The 19,554-nt window shown below is 34.0% G+C and overlaps 1 protein-coding gene across 1 annotated transcript in view; it reads right to left on the bottom strand.

The window, feature by feature from the left end:
• LOC123670541 (lutropin-choriogonadotropic hormone receptor) overlaps window positions 1-19,554 on the bottom strand; it is a 45,264-nt gene that overhangs the window by 18,103 nt on the left and 7,607 nt on the right. Inside the window, exons 4-7 of the mRNA XM_045607530.1 lie at window positions 15,162-15,236; window positions 11,952-12,017; window positions 8,418-8,486; window positions 2,909-2,983 (exon numbers count right to left, since the gene is read on the bottom strand). Of these exons, the coding sequence (XP_045463486.1) occupies window positions 2,909-2,983; window positions 8,418-8,486; window positions 11,952-12,017; window positions 15,162-15,236 (285 nt within the window). The remainder of the gene's footprint in view (window positions 1-2,908; window positions 2,984-8,417; window positions 8,487-11,951; window positions 12,018-15,161; window positions 15,237-19,554) is intronic.

Below are 19,554 nucleotides of genomic sequence, written 5' to 3'. Positions count from 1 at the left end.
TGAGGGATCCTACTGTATCAATCAAAATTACTGAAAGTTTACCGAACAAAACAAACTTAGATTGACCTTCGAATTATTCGTAAATTAATCAATTCTTAATGAATAAACTCTGACCATATTTTCTATGGTTTGAGCTAATTTCATTACAAAACAGTTATATTTGCAGGGTTTTATAACATAAACTTCGCTGTAATGTTCTCAATATAAATACTTTGCTCCTCATATTAAAAACGTCTATTAATGTTACCAACCACACTACATAAAAAAAAGAAATTATTCGATAGTTGAATAATCTACTCCACAACTTTCACAGAATACTTGCATTCAATCCGAACCCTTCAAGCAAAACAGTTGTAAACACGATGATTTCTATTTACTCAAAGCACATAAAACTGTGATCCTACAATCATAATTGTCGATATTCACAGCGATGAGAATTGAATAATATATGGAATGCCAACTTGCTAATTGAAGTTTTATCCACATTTATGTTTGTTAACGGGAACTTTCACTGCTTTTGTTCTATCAAAATTCAATTAAGTACACAAATGAACTGTGGAAGCTTTATATGTCATAGTGAACTAATGAACATCATTTCAACATAGAAATAGGACATTTCAGTAGTGTGATATCCGACAAACAATAGGAGTTTTCAATGATTACTATGCATAAAAAAATTCTTTCAAATATATACGTATATTTTCGTTTCAACATGTACTTGATAATATTTATTTAATAGTGTGTCACATTTAGAGAGGGATATAACAGTCCAATCAATAACTTTCGGACCCAACCAGTAAAAACATATTCTTTCTTGATAATTCGACTTTTTCCATCAATAGAATCCCCTTCAAGAGTGACACATGTAACTACTTCAACGCTCCTCTAACTTATGAATATTTTTTTCTGTAGAAAGATTAGTCTTTGCTTTTGAAATAGACTTCAACCTTGGCAATCACTTCTTCATTAGAGTAATATATCTTTCACTGCGGCACATATTAACCATTGTTGTCGATGAAGCAGTGTCTGAATGATACTCATCCAGCCATTGCTTTGCTTGCATAGTATCTGTTCTCACCAAAAAAGAAGATCTATCAATACGCTAAACTTGTTTTGGTCTATTTTTCGAATAACAATCGAAATAGGTGCAACGTTTGCTCGCCGTTGACCAAATACAATAACCTACCTTCAATACCGAACGTGGTTTAGAGGTTTTTAAGCAGAATCAACAGATTTTTTTGCAGCGATATATGTGACAATGCATGAAACACAGATTCATCACTACACTACTCGGCGAAATACAGCGTTTTCTGAGTGGAAAGCAGTCGTTCGAAGCTGTCCAAAGTGACCCAAATCTCAAACATCATCTGGCCAGGTTATGGCATCCGTATTTTAGGATGTTTATGGTTCATGAACTATTTTAATAACAGCAAATATCACAGAATTAAGAAAAAAGAAAGAAAAAAAAACTCTTTCACTAAACGCAATTCGATTTACACAAGGACAAATTGAATGAATTGCTCTTCTAAATGCTTGACCACCCAGTTTTCTCTAGATCTGGTTCCCAGAGAGAAGTGACCACTGGCTTCTTGCAGATCTTACATGAAAGCATCAGGAAAATAAGTTTTCTCTAAAGAAGAAGTGATCCTTGAGGTTGAAGCCTATTTCAGAAGTAGAGACGAATCTTTTCACAAAAAGATATTAAAAAGTTGCACTATTGTTGAATAAAACGAATTTTCAAAAAGAAAGGCGTTTTAACTGCTTAGGGTGGATTCATTTGGTGAAGTTTCAGTTATGCTGACTGTAAGACTGAAAAAATTATAGGGTGTATTCCTTCAATGAGCTTTTTTAATGAACACTTCTGCCCTGCAATATGGTGTCATTGATGCCATTTTTACAATCATCGGCATTAGTTAGTTGCCTCAACACCATTAGACCATGGTACATACAGTAAAGTAACTTTGTGGTCTCGTGCTGTATGTTTTGTTTCATGTCACTGCAATACTCCTAGATCAACAAAGAGCTTTGGCTATAAGATTCTTAATCCCTCGGCATGATCTGGCTATCTATTATGATATCTCAAAGAGTCGCAAACTTGTTTCGAAATCCTTCCAAGATACCTTGGAGTGCACATACAGACAGCTATAGTTTTCACCTAGAAGACAGTGGATCATAACCTAGGGCCCTAGAGTTATCTTCTCTTATATTCGACCACCATATTGATTTGAATTTTCGTTCAACCTGGCATGACTTATGTGTTTTGCTTGTCTCGATATTCTTAGACATTCTTGTTTGTGATTATCTTGAAAGCGACGCTTACCAACTCTAACTCCACGGTTACTTTTTTATCCACATTATAGGACTAGAAAACTAAACAAGGCTCACTTTTTACTTATGTTATATTCAAAAATCGAATGTTGATTAGTACTCTCCGAATTAATATAAACGATTTCTGCAAAAATTACGATTAGAGATTTGAAAAGAATATTGCTTTAATATGTAGCTTATTCAGATAGAGGTAACGTGGAATCCTCTTTAAGCATATCACATTCGGAGAAGCTCCAAAAAAATTCTCTCAGAATACATCATATAGGTACATATCTAAATAAGTTGAAATTTTCATTCGTGAAAACTCTCGCTTTAACGATTCCAGACCGTTTTTCATTCAACCAAACCGTTTAATATTACATTTCCCTACAACCATCGAAACGAGAAAACTCAGACGATATTAAATCTACGAATCATCCCTCCAACTGGCGATTTGGCCCAATCGAATGAGAAAATTCTCCTCCACTCCGGAAAAATGTAATTTCTCATTCAATATACATCCGAAGCGACGTTCAAAACTCCACAAATGACTGGAAAATTAATCGCAAAACCTTAAATAATAAGAGAGCGTTAAACTCACAATTCTCTCAAGCTTCTCATTCCTTTGAAAGCTTCGGTTTCCAGTGTCTTCAGACGTCTGTTTCCACGTAGATTCCTGTAAAACGAGATACTGAAGTTACATCTTATTATATTTCCGACTAATGGAAAGATCAAAGGAGGGTAGGCGCTACAGGTATTGGTGCAGTGCAGTGGCTGCTCGTTGAGGTCGGCAGGTCGAAGCAAGAAAGTGAAATCGGATAATTTCTTAAGTTCTTTTGGCTTAGCAATAATTGAATTATTCATTCTTTCTATTATTGACAGGAATTTTAAATAACTTCAATCATAGAAAAAGTTGTCAGCCTTTATGTTAAAGTATTTTTTCATTGAAGAAAATACAAAAAAAAAGAAGAAGTACAATTTCAAGTGTGTAATATCATACGATATTAATTATCTATCTGGTTAATGTATCAGGGTGAAACCGGTATATCGCTTCTCTCCCTCGATGACATGCAGTCTCCTTGGGTTACTTTCGATTATGTTTCCTACGTAATGGCGTGGAAGTCATCTGTTAGACAATGGTTATGTTGATGGCATTTTTGCTGATACATTAACTAGATAGATAATTAATATGGTATGATATAACACACTAGAAATTATACTTTTTCTTTTTCTTTTTGTATTTTCTTCATTCATTACCAAGTGCAGGTGTCAGCTATTTTTATATTATTTATTATTTTCTCATTAATTAACTATTTTTTTGAATTTGTAATTCTGGATAATTTTATAGGTCCTCTTAATTGTTATAATTGGTAATGAAAAATGAATGATAACCGTAAGAGATACAGGGTGGTTAAAATTACAAAAATGTCGCTTTATTAAGGGATTAGTGTTTTGGTGTTAACAGATCGAAAATATCTCCAATGGTTCCCGAGATATCTCGAAAAAACTGAAAATTGAGATCTTCTTTTTTTCTGTATAACTCATTTGTTTCTAGAGAACATTACGAAATTCGATTTGTAGCCATTATGTCGTCAGATTTTTTCTGTTTTCCATTGTTTCATAGACGCGATAGTCTCTTTCTATCTTATGAACGTCAAATTTGTTTTTCTTATGAGGTGATGAGGAAAAAAAATACGAATTCAGCAATATATCACACTCTACAAAAATATCGAGCCTAGCTACGCAAATTTGAACTTCCTTTTTATTTTTTTGTTTAAATAGAAGGCTGGTGCCAGAATTGTCAAATAACTTGTTATGTCGTTCAGTTGTTATATGAAATCATCACTTAATTCTTGTAAAAACCTAAACCCTGTAACGTCCCATTACATAATCATGCTGATACCAACACGTACAACTCACAATGTCTGGAGAAATTGTTCTACATAATTTAAAAAACTCAAATTATGGTTTCACATAACAACTGTCAACAAAGTTATTGTTGAAATAATCACATTTCTGGAAAAATAAACATATAATATACAATGCAAGATTTCAATTCGAAATAAAAAAAAAAACAGAATATTTTGAGAGAAATCAATGGGCAATAATTTCATACTAAGGAGAAATGTATACCATAAACGATATTCAATAATATCAGACAAATGCCACCTGCCATTATGGCAGCATAATATCCTTTTCATTCCAGCGAAAAACAATTCTAATTCCCAAAATCGAATCGAGAATGCTGGGTTTTTGTCAACAGTACGGGCTACAGCAGTCATCATAATTCCTAGTTGTTATTGAGAAAAGCACAAGGTTTCGATTCTTCACATCACAAACTTGCCCTAACAACTCAAATTTTTCCACCAGTTGCTCTAATGCTGACCGAGAAGGTAAATTAGTTTAGTGAACTGTGATTTCTGAATTTTTACCATCTCAAAAGAAAATAACATATGAAAAAGTAACGTGTTAAAACCTGTACGTATAAACGTTACATGCCGCCACTGGTGCACGGATTGGATAGACAATTTGTTCTAATTAAAGGAGGTTTTGGGTTTGGTTTTCTTGATATAAACTACCTGCGGAGGTGTTGTGAGGGATAATAAATTTACACTAGGCAACAATCTGTTAGTTGCAAATTTGAGACAGTATAACTTGAGGAGTCGATTTGTCAGTGCCAAGGTGTAAAATTCTAGTGTGATCAATTATCCTCATCATTATTCAACAGGTTTAGTCTGAGGTGATATCTATTCCCTTGGCTATATATTTTTTGCCACTACAAAAACTCGAATCTATTCAGTTCCTAACACCAGGTTTTTAATTGATTAATCAATTATACAGTTTACTAAAGATTTAAGGGTTTTATTTTAGGAAGAAAAATTGTTAACACATTCAACATTATGTGAATTTGAAAAATAAAGCATTCGAATCATAAAAAAATCGAAAAGAATATTGGGCAAGAAATATGCAATATTTCGTCGTGTATTTTCTCACAGAAATTGGAATTGTTACTTCATATAAACAGCCAAAATCTTATCTCCGTTGGTTTTGTTGTCACGAAAATATTGAATAATTCTTTTGATATTTACTTTTCAGATTTTTTATGCTCATGCTTTTGGTAACACAATTATGAAATTTTGCACAAGACCAGAAATTGTCATTCTTCCTTCAAATGCTAAGTTTCATCTTAATCGAATCTGCATTTTAACTCCTACTCGGATTTTGTCCTTTCAAAGACCTAACCGCAGCTTTATAGATTCAGAAAAATTTGAAGTTTCCAGGTCCAATTCGAGGGTTATAATGTATACTGACAGACAGAATCGAATTTGTGGATGGATTTTTCATTGGCAAATCGAATTTCAATCAAATTCTTAAGTAATCGATTGAGGGAAGAGCACTCAAAAATTCTAAAACTGATTTTTTTTGGAATCAAACGTGCTGAATATTCTAATTTCTAAATTTTAATATAATTCGGAACATTATCATTGAGATAATACTGTCTGAAACTTGGATTCTTTATTGAGTTTTGAATAAAAAACGAACAGGTCTTCAAACTATGTGAAGAAGTCAAACAAGGGAGAAGTATTCATTAACTCAAAGTTCCACTTGTTTATTTCAGAAGATTCTGAGAGTGCTAATCTAGAATTCTCCTTAACGTTGTGAATAATTTTATAGTTATTGCCGAAGTTATGACCAAACAAACACATGTTAACACGTCTCCCTTGTTTATAATACTCAGATACTTGGGAAATTTTCCAGGCAAACTTCACCATCTGCACGTTGTTGCTTGTCATGTCATTTTGCTCTTCTCCATGTTCAACAATAATATTTATCTGGAATCTGAACAAGGTATATTTGATAAAAATCGTTCACTTTGTGATGAAACTATGTTGGATATTCTGTATTTGATATGTTCGAAATATAAGTTCAATATTTTTTGATTGGAATTAATTTTTTTAAGTGAATACCAAAGCAATTCACACAACTATTTCCTCTAATTTCCTTATATAGTTTTCGATTATTCAAGTTGTGGGAAATTATGAAAATACTTCTGAAATTCGTATAAAAAAAGATGATTTGATAAAGCTTTTACTTTAGAAAAATGGTTTCTGTAGATTAGAAAATGATATATGTGAAGTACGTTGACATTTCTTGCCGTTATATAAAATTAAAAGTCTTCCTGAAATGGTCCTTTCTTCAATTCCAAGGAAGTGGGTTGCATAAATCTAGCCTGATATAATTCTCCAAGAAAGGAATACGTGAGAAGTTTGACAATATTGCTACTACCCCAAGTTTTTCTGTACAATTTTCAATGGCTTATCTGCGCTTTTGCAATTTTGAAATTTTTCCTTGTTCATGAAGCATCTAACATACTCGCTTGGCCATTTGATTACGATTTTGTTCTTGTTTGAGTACTTAAAAAATTATTCGTCGTGTTATCAATTTGTTTGAATGATGTATTTTCTATTTTGAACTTTTAGTCAGAAATAATAGAAGGGAAATTGTTGTTTCTACTTGTTTGTATTATAATCGAAAGAATTTATTTCTATTTGAATGGATAAAATATCTTAATATTGTTGAATTCATGCATAATCCTGAGAAAAATACAATCGAATACTTCAGAAAAAACTCGATGTAGAAGCATGGCCGGGATATCCCCATGATTTTTTTGCGCTTTTAATGATCGTGATAAACCCATTTTTCGTCTCCATTCATAATGGAGCCTTGCTCAAGTAATGCCTCCAATTCTGCATTGTCGAAATCCTTCTCTACTCCACGCATAATTTGACCCCCTTTAATTTTGTTACTAGAAGAGGTACAAAAAAATGTTTTCTATAAAAGTTTAACGAAATCGACTAGTGTTTTTTAAAAAGGTTTCACAACACGAAATATATACAGAGTGGGCAACATATGGATAGCAACTTCATTTTTTCAAATGAAACACCCTGTATATTTTTCTTTATTTAGCTCTGTCTTTTTCCTCTGATTTCGAATATATAACAAATGTTTGGCCTATCTCTCTTATTCTGAGTACCACAGAGTTTCAAATTCCAAGAACCACCTGGCAAGCTAAGTAGTTGTTTTCAATTGGAAGGCTGCGATATTCAGAATGTCCTTTTTTGAGTTATCTCGTTGGCTACGATATATAACATACGTTTGTCTTTGAATAAAACTATTCATCGAATATGCATTACACAGAAGCGGAAAAATTTGAAATATTTTCGCTTTATGTGGAGAACAATAAAAATAAGTAAGCTACAAGGAGAGAATATATGGAGTTGCATCCCAATGATCCAATTCCAATTCATAGTGAAAAACGTGTGACATATCGTTGACCACGAGATAACTCAAAAAAGGGCATTTTGAGTTATCGCAGCATTCCACTCGAAAATTGATCACTTTTGCCAGGTGGTTCTTAGGATTTGAAACTCTGTGGTACTCAGAATAAGAGAGAAGCCAAACATATGTTATATATTCGAAATCAGGGCAAAAAGAGCTAGTCAAATATAGAAAAATATACAGGGTGTTTCATTTGAAAAAATGAAGTTGCTATCAATATGTTGCCCACTCTCTACATATTTCGTTTTGTGAAATCATTTTAAAAAACACTAGTCGATTTCGTGAAACTTTTGTAGAAAACATTTTTTTGTACCTCTTCTAGTTAGAAAGTAAAAGGGGGGTCAAATTATGGTGAAAAACCCGGTACAGCTCATAAAATTAAAATAATTACAAGAGTGCGAAATGGCGAATGCGCTGGTTCTCGATTCAGATGAATTATATTATTATATGAATCTTTTATTCTGGCATGGCATTATTCTGAAAACCTTCAAGAAATGAGCTCATACGCTTCCTTAAAATTCATGGCAATCTGATGATTAATGTAGTAATAAAAAAGTACAAAAATACATTAATTCGTTTATAAAAACATAAATTACCCATAATCTTGCTTGAAACTTCATCAAATCAGAAACCCTCCAAGTAATCCTTCAAGGAGAACAATCCATCCAACCAACCAAAATATCCTGTTGAAATAATGATAAGAAAAACCTCGTTGCCCCAGCTTATCCAAACAAACAATTCATCAAAACGAAACGTTGAAAAATACTTACAATTTCCCGATCTCTGACCCATTGAAGGCGAAATTTTCCACTTCAGTGATTTCGTTATGGTTCAGCGTTCTGTGAACAAAATGAAAGGAAATGAAACAGCAGTATACGGGTTTCTTTCCGGGAAAACAATCTGATCAGATGATGAATAAAATACCTGGAATGTTGCTGAGACGCATTTTCATTTGTATGCACGTCCTTTATAGGTCAGGGTATAATAGGTTTGACAAATGACTTATAATCTCGAAGTGGTTTCATGGAGGAGAGCAAGGAGATTATCTGGTTGATGTTGCGTATTTGTTTGTTGTTTACTCCACGCTTCCAGTTGATAAATATTGGAATGTAAGGGCGCCTTTAGTATCGCTAAGTGACTGGAACCTTCGCCATTTTGTGTCACGTTTTCTAACAACGTGACTTGAAATTGAGATTTTGCGTAATCATTTCTTATGAATATTGTTTGTTTTTTGAGTTGATAAGAGCGATATAATTCAGGGTTATCCATGTCGTGTTTCGGATTTCAGCCCTTTTCAATGGCATACAGGGTGATTCACCGCGATTGACTAATATACGTTTATGGAAAACTAATCATTATTTTGTGCTGAAGATTTGCATGTTGTGGTTTGAGACAATGATCTTTCTCCCTAAAATAATTTTGGATCTCTTCAACTTTCGGTTATAATGAAAACAAATCACTACTTCAAATGACACATATTATTGCATAATTGGATAGCTTTTTTGATGATAATTTCATCAATATGCCATTTCTTGGGTGAAAACTCAACAGTTCATGAGTTGATGTGATTTTTATGAAAAAAATGTTAGTAACGAGGACTCTTTTTTTCAGTATTTCTACAGAAAAAGATTTTTTCGATAAAACTTTTTCATTTCCGATTCTGCAAATACATAGTATTATAAGACTGTTTGAGTTTGGACAAAATATTTAGAGGCTGTTTATCAGAAATCCATGAACTTGGACAAATCAAATTCATCGAAACTCAAGATTTTCAAAATACAACCTTTATTTATTTCAGTTAATTCTACGTTTAAAATGCAGGGGTCTAACTTAAGCAATCCCCTAAAGCTAAAATGAAAACTTTGAAGGAGATTCATGCAAAAACAGGTGCTCCTAGTATATTTTCTGAAGATGACTATGTTGACGACTAAAAAAGGAACTAAAGGTACCATACACGACAATATTTATAAAACCGCATTCACCATTCTCTTCAAATTCCATAACTTAATAAGTTTTGATGATAATTTCGGCAATATGACATTCCGTGGGTGAATACTCAACAGTTCATGAGTTAATGTGATTCTTATGAAAAAAAATGATGGCGACAAAGTTTCCCTTTATTGCATATTTCCGCAGAAAAAGAGTTTTTGGAAAAAATCTTTTCCAAAAAAAAAAATACTTATCAAAAGATCATGAACTTGGCCAACTCAAATTCATCAAAACTCAAGATTCTCAAATTACAACATATAATTTTTTAATATTTCAATTAATTTCACGTATAAAAAGAAGAAGGATTACTTAAGCAAACCCCTCTACCTAAAATGAATACTTTGAGAGTTAATAACGTTAATAAACATAACGTACGGTGATTCATGCAAAAATAGGTGCTCCCATCAATCACCTGAAGATAATTATGTTGACTAAAAAAGGAACTAAAGGTATCATACACGACGATATTTATAAAACCACATTCATCCTACTCTTCAAATTCCATAACTTAACGAGTAAATATTTCTGCTTTCTTCATGCTATCGAACAGAATTTCCTGCGTAAACCTGACGAAAAAAAAAAATAAAAAAAACCCCATTGTTTCTCCGAACGCCAAGAATGCTCCCACTCTAATTGGGAGCATAGAACACGTACGAGACGGTGGTAAACCACAAATTTCTGTCGCCGTTTCCGCTCTGACAGCCGCACACAACAACCTAATCAAATTTGCTGAGGATGTATTCTGTCGGCATGACGTTGACGCGCGTAGAGAACGTTCCCCCTCCCCTCCAGATCAATCTGAGAGCGTGAGGAAAATACCGCAGGCCGCGAATTTCGGAATGACTCCCTGATAAACACAAAATCAGAGGGGGAGGAGAGGGGGGGAGTCAGAAAGGTGTCAGATCGGATCTTGTCGAGATTCGGCGTGAAAGGTTTGGATGAATATTTATGTTTTGGTTAAATTTATGGAGGGGTGCTAAATCGGGTGGAACAGGGTGCTACTTCTAGTTATCACGTAGCGTTTTTTCTATGATATCGCGTGAAGGTTATCGGGTGAATTGAATTTTGCGTTTTAGTTCAAGGATTATTATATTATAAAGGATTAAATAACTCCTTCATCAAACAAAAAATTAGACAAACATATAGGGTGTTCCACCATTGACGGTTAAGCGCTGAATTTAATATTTTTTTTTCGACAGAGTATCATAAGACTTTTTTGCAGCTACGCTCCTAAATTGTTTTGAAATACACAGGGTGTAAAAAAAAGGTAAAGGACCAAAGATATGTGCATTCTAATGGAACACCCTGTTTTTTTTTATTGAATATTAGGAGTGCATGGAATGAATGCGCTTAAGTTTGTTTGAAGTTCAATATGCTTGAAACTAACCGTTTCGGAGATATTTCGATTTTTTATAAATTAAAGGGTCTTTGCAAAAATCTGATGACCTCGAAATGAATGAATTCATTCAAATAGAATTTTGAAAGTGAATCTAAAAATAATAAAAATAAATACTGACTTTTTTTGTAGTTATCAAGAATTGGATAAATATTCAAAATGAGATAATTAATGGATCGATTCATTCAAACGTTGATATTGAGATAATTTCAAATGGCATACTCTCTATTTATTTTTTTTATTAGGTGGCAAATTTTATCATCTTTAGAAATTCTCTACCAGATGAAATATAGGTTGTGCCATTTGAAATCAGCTCAATATTAAAGTTTTAAAAAGTCATCAATGAATCGGCTCATTTTGAACACCCAGTACAGTTCTCCATTATTTCAACTGAGCTTGACACAATTATTTTTCATATATCTGCAAAATCTCAACATTTTCGTATTAGTATTAACCGAACTATTAGTACCTACTCATTTTACGTAATTTTGAGTTAATTTTTATTCGTTTTCTTCTCAAATATTTTATGGTGCTGGTCGAGAGAACAAAATTGAATTCAATTTGAATTGTGATTCTACAAGCAAATTCGAAGTTTTCCTTCCATCGAATTAGCAACTTCGAGATTTGAACCTATACAGAAAATTTCAAGTAGGTATTGATATCCTTTCGTTCGGCAGAGTATTCAGTCGAAATTATAGATATTTCGGGGAACGAGCGTTTTGAAAGGAATGAAGGAACTTCTTGTTCAAAAAGTTCAGATACTTTCGAAATAAATAGTACTGCCTTTCTCTTGGGACAAAAACTGTGTGACAGGTATAGTTATGTTTATGAAGTATTATCATTTTCTTATCAGTTGGAACCATGTAGTTATCAAATCTCATGAATCATTGAATATGAGTAGATATTAGGAATTACTTACACTTGTTCTGCTCTCACATTGATTGAATTCGAAGTAAGTCTCTTGAATTTGTTGCGATCCAGTTCCCTGTAAATGATAAAACATTTGAAAATGTTTTCATTTCAGCTAGAAATATAATATGACATACAAATGTACACATCTGATCATAGGGACAATAAATATTTTTCGCCCGTTAGTAGTAATGCTCACAATGAAGGTTCAAATAAAGTAAATAGTGATTGAGATAAAGAAAATAATAGTAGAGATGTTTGGAAACTGAAATTTAGAATTCCTCAATATAAAACTGAATTATTTACTATTATCAATACGTTTAGATTTCAGGAAATTTTGAATGATTAAAATTATTTTTTCTCCAATTGATAAGCAATTCGACGCATAGTAACATTGGAATGAACATGTCATACATTCTTGGAATCAGCTCAGCTAGAGTGATCGGAAAATTGAGACAAAATGGTGGTGTTCCATCCAAAAAAAATGACGGTGACGTCATTACTCGAAATTAATTCGCCCTGTATTCAAATTATTATTTTAAAATACGGTAAATTGAAATCAAAATCGACGTGTTTCAGGATTATTCCTTAAAATGGTCTGTTCAGCTAAAAAATTAATTTGTTCCATACTTTACGGACACAGTGTATATTATTCTTATTGAGCGGATGTTCCCTGAAGAGATCGTTCAAAAAGAATAATTCATATTTCAAATGATTATTTAATTCTGGGAATATTCCAGGAACCGATTATTCCTTTATTGAATCCTATTCGAGTAAGCCCAACTCCAATTTTAACTTGGCATGTCAACAAACCTAAAAAAATTCCCTAACCCCCACCTCCTGGAATTTTTCATTATTTGTCCAATCCGTCAATCAACTTTCGAAATCCCCGAAGAGCCAACAAACTCCAATCCCCCCCTTCTCGCCTATACTCCCCCTTCCGATTCACAATTCCAACGGAAACCTAACATGTGTAATGTGTGTGACAACGCCAGACAAGACCACTCCAAACGGACAGCAGATGGCGCTGCGATTCCGTTATTTTATCCCGTCATCGTGCACTCATCGGATGCTGCACTCTCAATATGCAAATAATCCAATTTTGATGCCGCGCAGAAATAAATTCAGGCATCTATAAAACTGTAAGTCTTCCGGGTTGTGCATAAATCCAGTCTAGGGCTCCCCTGGCGGGAATTATCGGCCTTTTGCGTTTAGCGGGTTTGAAACTGATGGAATTGTCATTTAAACGAACGTTTTGCGAACGCTGGAGGCTTGATGGAATCCCCCTGGATGAGCTGTTGATGAAGATTTTTCGGAATAGGAGAATCGATTGGTTTGTAGATTAGACGTGTGATGGATTCGATTATTTTGGCGTGTACTCGAATGGAAATTGATGGGATAAAATTACATTATTAAGAATTTGGCTTCAGAGAATGAGCAAAATCTGAAATGCTCTTCCAATTTGTGCGGGACTATGCTTCCTCGACTTCAGCTCATAAAAAGCCAGCACTCAAGATCAAATATACCTCGAGGGTTATTCATTGTATTACTCAAAAATGCTGAAACTTCTATGACATCATTTATATCTCAGAAAAGATTATAATTCACTCAATAAGTGCTGGGTCTAACCAGTTGAGTCGACTTTATAAGTCCATCTTCAGCTTTCAGACTGATACATGTACTCCAACGCTGCTCTTAATTTTCTGTAGGAGAGAGGCTTCAATCTCAGCAATCACTCATTCAATAGAGCCAATTTTTGTTCCCTGGAGCATTCTTTTGAGGTCTGAAAAAAACTTTACTGGGGACCAGATATGGAGAAATCTGGATGGTCAATTAGTTGGGATTACAATTCTTCCAATATGACATTGGTTCTGATCGATTTCTGACAAGAAGGTCTTGGTGGTAGATAATTTTTTCTTTAGCATTTGAAGGCATTTCTTCTCAATGTCAGCGCTCAATCGATCCAATATATTGACTGTTGATGGTTTTTCCCTTGTCAACATACGCATTTTTTTCTTGAAAATCTGACTTCTAGGGTGATAAATGTCCTCCAAGGCTCCTCTAAGTTTCAATAACTTTTCTGTATGAATATTTTTCTTGACTTTCTTTTGAAGTCAATCAAAAATCCAGTAATAATTGTGGGCTTCATCTGGAGAAAAAGGCAAGTAAACAAGCTTAATTTTTTTTAAGACGGCGCAAAATGTCACACAGCTCGTGCCACAATCGATTTATTGAAAGACACGTTTGGTGACCGCCTAATTTCACGTTTTGGACCTATGAATTGGCCTCTAAGATCTTGTGATTTAACACCGCTAGACTACTTTCTGTGGGGCTATGTAAAGTCATTGGTGTATGCGGATAAGCCACAAACCCTGGACCATTTGGAAGACAACATTCGCCGTGTTATTGCCGATATACGGCCAAAAATGTTGAAAAAAGTCATCGAAAGTTGGACGTCCAGATTGGACTAAATCCGAGCCAGCCGTGGCGGTCATATGCCAGAAATCATATTTAAAATGTAATGCCACAAGATTATCTTGCGGATAAATAAAATTCATGTCAATCGAATGATCCATCGTTGTTTTATTGCAATTTAAAGTTCTATAGCTCTAAAAAAAACCCTTTATGTATATATTAAATATGAAATATTGCAATTTCAGGATTTGGAATGCGAAATGCTTACATGTCCAAAAAAAAAAACGTACATGAATACTTAGTGTGAAATGTCAGAATTATGACATGAAGTAACTGCTTAATATCCAATCTTATTTCAATAACTTTTTATAATTCTCATTTAAGACGAAAAGCCATTAAACTTGCATCGTTCACCGATGAGAGTGAGAGTCTTCGTCCCCTAAATTAAGTTGTGAGTTTTCTACTTGGAAGTTTGTAATCGAAAAGTTGTAACTGCACGCCCAAAATTACATGTTGTAATTATGCCAAGATTAGGGCCCTCATTAGCAAGATTTTCATCTTCAGAGCATGATATCTACGATAAAAAAACTTAAGAGGCTTGACAAAGTTTTTCAAATTAAAAAATCCAACATGAGTTAGTGAGTAAAAGTCATTATCTTGAATCTCACAGATTTTCCGAAGATTCATTTATAGTTTTGAAGTCATTATAAGTATTAAAGAAAAAGAACTGTGATCAGACGGAACATCGCATGCAAAGTAAAAGAAAAAGTAAAAAAAACTTAGATGAGAATACCTTTCTACTTACAGAATGTGGACAACATTCTCGCTTGGTAGAAATGAGAGCTCTGGAATACGGAGTAGGCCTGTTTCTACAATCCTCCTGCAAAAAGATATATTTCTGTAATTCTGGGTTTCTATTTTTTTTTGTTAATACCATTATTTCTTCAAATTGTTTCCAGCAATCTCTGAACAGCTCAGTAAATTGAAATTATTTGGGTTGCAAACACAAGGTAGGCTGTTTTGTTCATAATTCCCAATAATAAAGCTTCAGAGAAAAAAATCATTCAACCTGAAATGTTTATTTTACCTTGTTTGAAATAATTCTTGATTAATTGATCTGATTCGTTTTCCTTTACGATTTCGTGCTAACCTTGTGCAATGAGTTAAATAAAAAACTCAATGAAGAATATTCATCGAAAATTAAGCAAGCTATCAGTTCTTTTTATAATAATAATAATAATAAGTTTATTCACCAAAAAAATGTTTCACATAGATAACAAAAGAATAGTTGAGATGTAAATAAACATTGAAATCCCACTAAAACTAAAGTTGCGCGTGGGTTTAATTTGTGTACTTCTAAGATAATTGACGTATTGGATTCGACAAGCATAATTTCATATATTTGTAGTTTTGACCGGAATGGTGGATTATACCTACCTTTCAATTTTTAGTTTTGAGACCTAGAAGTTTTATTTACAATATAGATATGTATAGTATAAATAGTATAAACATTTTTATGTTTCTGCTTGACTTTGCCTTTGCTTTGTTAGGTTCAGATTGATTTTCCCTGAAGATGGCCCTGTGAATGATCGAAAACTTGGCTAAATTTAATGAAGAACTTAAATAGGATCTTAAAGCAACTTTCTAACCGATATATTTTTATTTTTATCCAGTTACAAAGACGATATTCCTTTCCTTACAACACGATATTATAAAAATTGAATTCGAGGAATAGACATGATGTCTCATTAGTTAAGTAAAGATAGTATGAAGGAATCATTTGAAAAGTTCCCTTCCTAACATCCATTCGAGGGAAGGGTGTACACGTAGGCGTGGTTGAAAAGATTCCGTAGTTTATCTGAATTTACGATATACTAATTGAACTTTCAATTTTTCTTTATGCATTTTTTTCAACACGTAGACCTAACATCCCATAATATAGACTTTCAAACACTGGATGCTAATAATTGAGAGTGGTGGGATAACAATTACCCCAGAAAGCATTCGGAAAAAGTTAGAAATCATAAAGCTTGATGAGAAATTTTATGATTGCGACCTACATCAGAATTATTATGAGTTAGTTGAATGTAGAGTTCTTCATTTCAATTCCTGAAATATCTAATCAACAGAGCTGAGGTTGAGTATTAGAGAATTGTAGTAAATCGAAAATTTGGAGATTATTGAAATTATTAGAATCATTATTCAGATGTAATATATGTTAAATTCAAAAGAGCGGTCGCGACTTGTGTAAACTGATATTATCTTAGAAGCAGGATGTTTTATTTTTCAATTATTGCTTTTCTTAGTTATCGTCTCACTGCGTTGGTGAAATCGATATATTTTTCACGGATAAGAAAGAATAAACTAAATCTTGAATTATCTGAGTTCGATACATGCGAAGAACCGTTATGATCGTTCCCAGATGACACAGCAAAAAGTTCGTTAGGCAAAGTCGAAGTATGGTTTTCGTTGAGACGGCAGAAAAATCTAGTTTGAAGCTGAGGTTGAAGGTGGGGTCTGTTGACGAAAAATTGAAGCAGGATAAAAAATTTTCTAACCAATGATCTAGTTGGCATGGTATCTCTGTGGCAATTATTGGGGCGGTCTTAGATAAGTACGAGGTTACGATTTTGTTATGGTTTAAGGAGGAAGTCAATATCGCTTAGGGTCTCTTATTGAGAAGGGTTTAGAATTCGAACGTCGGTCGCGAAACCGGACTTAGATTGAAACAATTTCTTTTGAAGATCAGAGATATTTTCAACAAGGTTGAATCGAAAATGAAGGAAATTTAGTAGATGATAGAGATTCGAAAGAATTTTAAGTTTTTAAGGAAGAAGGAATTGTTTCAAATCTAAGAAAGGTTGAGTTAGGTCAGAAATAGAAAAACAGGGAATTTTTGGGATAAAGTTTTACAATTTGTTTTGGTATGAATTAGATTAGATTGGAGTGCGCGAATCGGGAGTGGGGTTATTGAAAAGGAATTACACGTTACGAGTGAAAAGTTTAAAGAATTTAAAACTAGGATTAGACAGGGCCTAATTACTCACCTAGCACCGCGGGATAAGGGCAAGTTAAAAATCTTTTGGTTATTTAATTTTATTTTATTTTGAAAACGAGATAAAAGAAAGAGTTAACAACTACAGGTATTTGGGAACATGGATAACATCGGATATAGACCAAACTAAAGAAATAAAAACCCGAATCGAGAATGCACGTACCGCTTTTATTAAACTTGAGAAGTTCATGTGTTGTCGAGATATAAAGTGTACAATCACGTGTGCCGTTCGTGTCGTGTTTTGTTCGTTACACGATGGCTGAAATAAGAAAAAAATCCTACAAATATTGTATTGTGCCTATGTGTGCAAGCACGACAATTGAAAACCCCAATGAATTGTTTTTTCATGTACCAAATGACATGAATCAAAGGAAGAAGTGGTGCAAATTAATGAGGCGTGACTTAATTGGACCTAAAACTACTTCATATGTGTGTAAAGATTATTTTGATGTAAGTACCTATCAGTACTAGCTGTCTATTTCTGATAATAAAAATACTAAGGTGTTAGTTGGTTTGAAATAAGTTATTGAGTAAAAGTAACTTTGTCCTTTCATGAAGCCTTTTTCCATTATGGTGACATAAAAACAAAACTCGAGTTAAAACTACACTGTACAACTACAAACGGCGGGAGAGCCTTGGTGCGGCTAAGTATTTAAACGTAATTTATGGTGTAGCGATCACAGGCAAGTGGCGTGACGTCACAGACGAGTCGGAGACCAAAGACGTTCCGCGCTAAAATACGTAAATTTAAATAATCTATTTCTCAGTAATTTATTGAGGGATTTTCAAAATTTTTTCACTGATTTATCAGTTTTGCTCTATATTTTAATTCTATCGTGTCAAATATAGTATTACAAACATCACTAAACTAGTCCGCAACTAAAATGGGTGTTCCAGAATTTAATCCAACCCTGTGCTGAATTTGAAGTCCCCAAACTGGAAAACGAAACTCCCAATGTACCCAAGCGTAGAAAATCACGTACTCAGATACTCACTATGAGAACATCAACATCAACTGCCACCTCTATTAGAACAAAATGTTCTGGCGACTAAGAGCATCAGACCAACGGACGAAAACAATAACAATACCAATCCCCAAAACCCATCAACGGTAGAAGGATTTAATTGAACCCGCATCTGAATCAACCTCGTCATAATTACTCAAGGCTTATCTATTTTCCCAGCCTACCGGATCTGGATCAGCGAAGAAATTAACGGATCCTTTCAAGAGCATTATGCAGAACTCCCCCGATCTCGTCTTCGTCTACATTGAGGGAATCGATTCTGTGTTCTTGTATAGGGACGTGCACAGAAGAGGAAAGCTCATCAATATGCGGGCTTCAATAAGAAACCGCTGTTTCATGTTGGACTCGAGGACAGTTTGTTACGCAGACATTATTCTAATGGATACTGAGCAGGCGGTGGGTGATGTAAAAATATGAAATTTTGCTACGTTTTGTTGGCGGGAGAAATGTAAATGGTGCCTTTGTTCGTTGTTAGGATGAATTTAAAAAAATGGGACCAAAGAGAAAGGGATGTCTAAAGTGTTCTTTAATATGTTCACTTACATTTGATAATTCTCATGCCAAATAACGGGTGTTTTTTTTCGAGGTGTATAACTTAAGTTAGCATTACTATTCGAAATAGCGACCGATTCAACAGCTGTCGAGTGATGTATTCTTAGTTTGGTTTGGCAATTCATGAATAGACTCACGCCTGAACAACGCTTGCAAATAATGAAATTTTATTTCGAAAATAATAGTTCTGTGCGAAATATGTAACGCGCACCACGTCCATTTTATTTTGTTTAGCTATGAAGTGCACTTTTTGTTGAATGGCTACGTCAACAAACAAAACTGCCACATTTGGAGTGAAGCTAATCCCCAAGTGTATGTCGAAACACCGTTACATCCTGAAAAACTGATTGTTTGGTACGCTTTATGGGCTGGTGGAATCATTGGTCCGTACTTCTTCAAAAACGATGATGGCCAGAACGTTACAGTCAATGGTGAGAGAGCCATGATTACTAACTTTTTCATTCCTGAATTGAACAACCATGATGTCCAGGAGCTGTGGTTCCAACAAGACGGCGCAACATGTCACACAGCTCGTGCCACAATCGATTTATTGAAAGACACGTTTA

Source organism: Harmonia axyridis, chromosome 1 (assembly GCF_914767665.1).
Source record: "Harmonia axyridis chromosome 1, icHarAxyr1.1, whole genome shotgun sequence".
Lineage (NCBI taxonomy): Eukaryota > Metazoa > Arthropoda > Insecta > Coleoptera > Coccinellidae > Harmonia > Harmonia axyridis.
The sequence above is the reverse complement of the archived record's forward strand: the minus strand, read 5'-3'. Positions and strand labels throughout refer to the sequence as shown.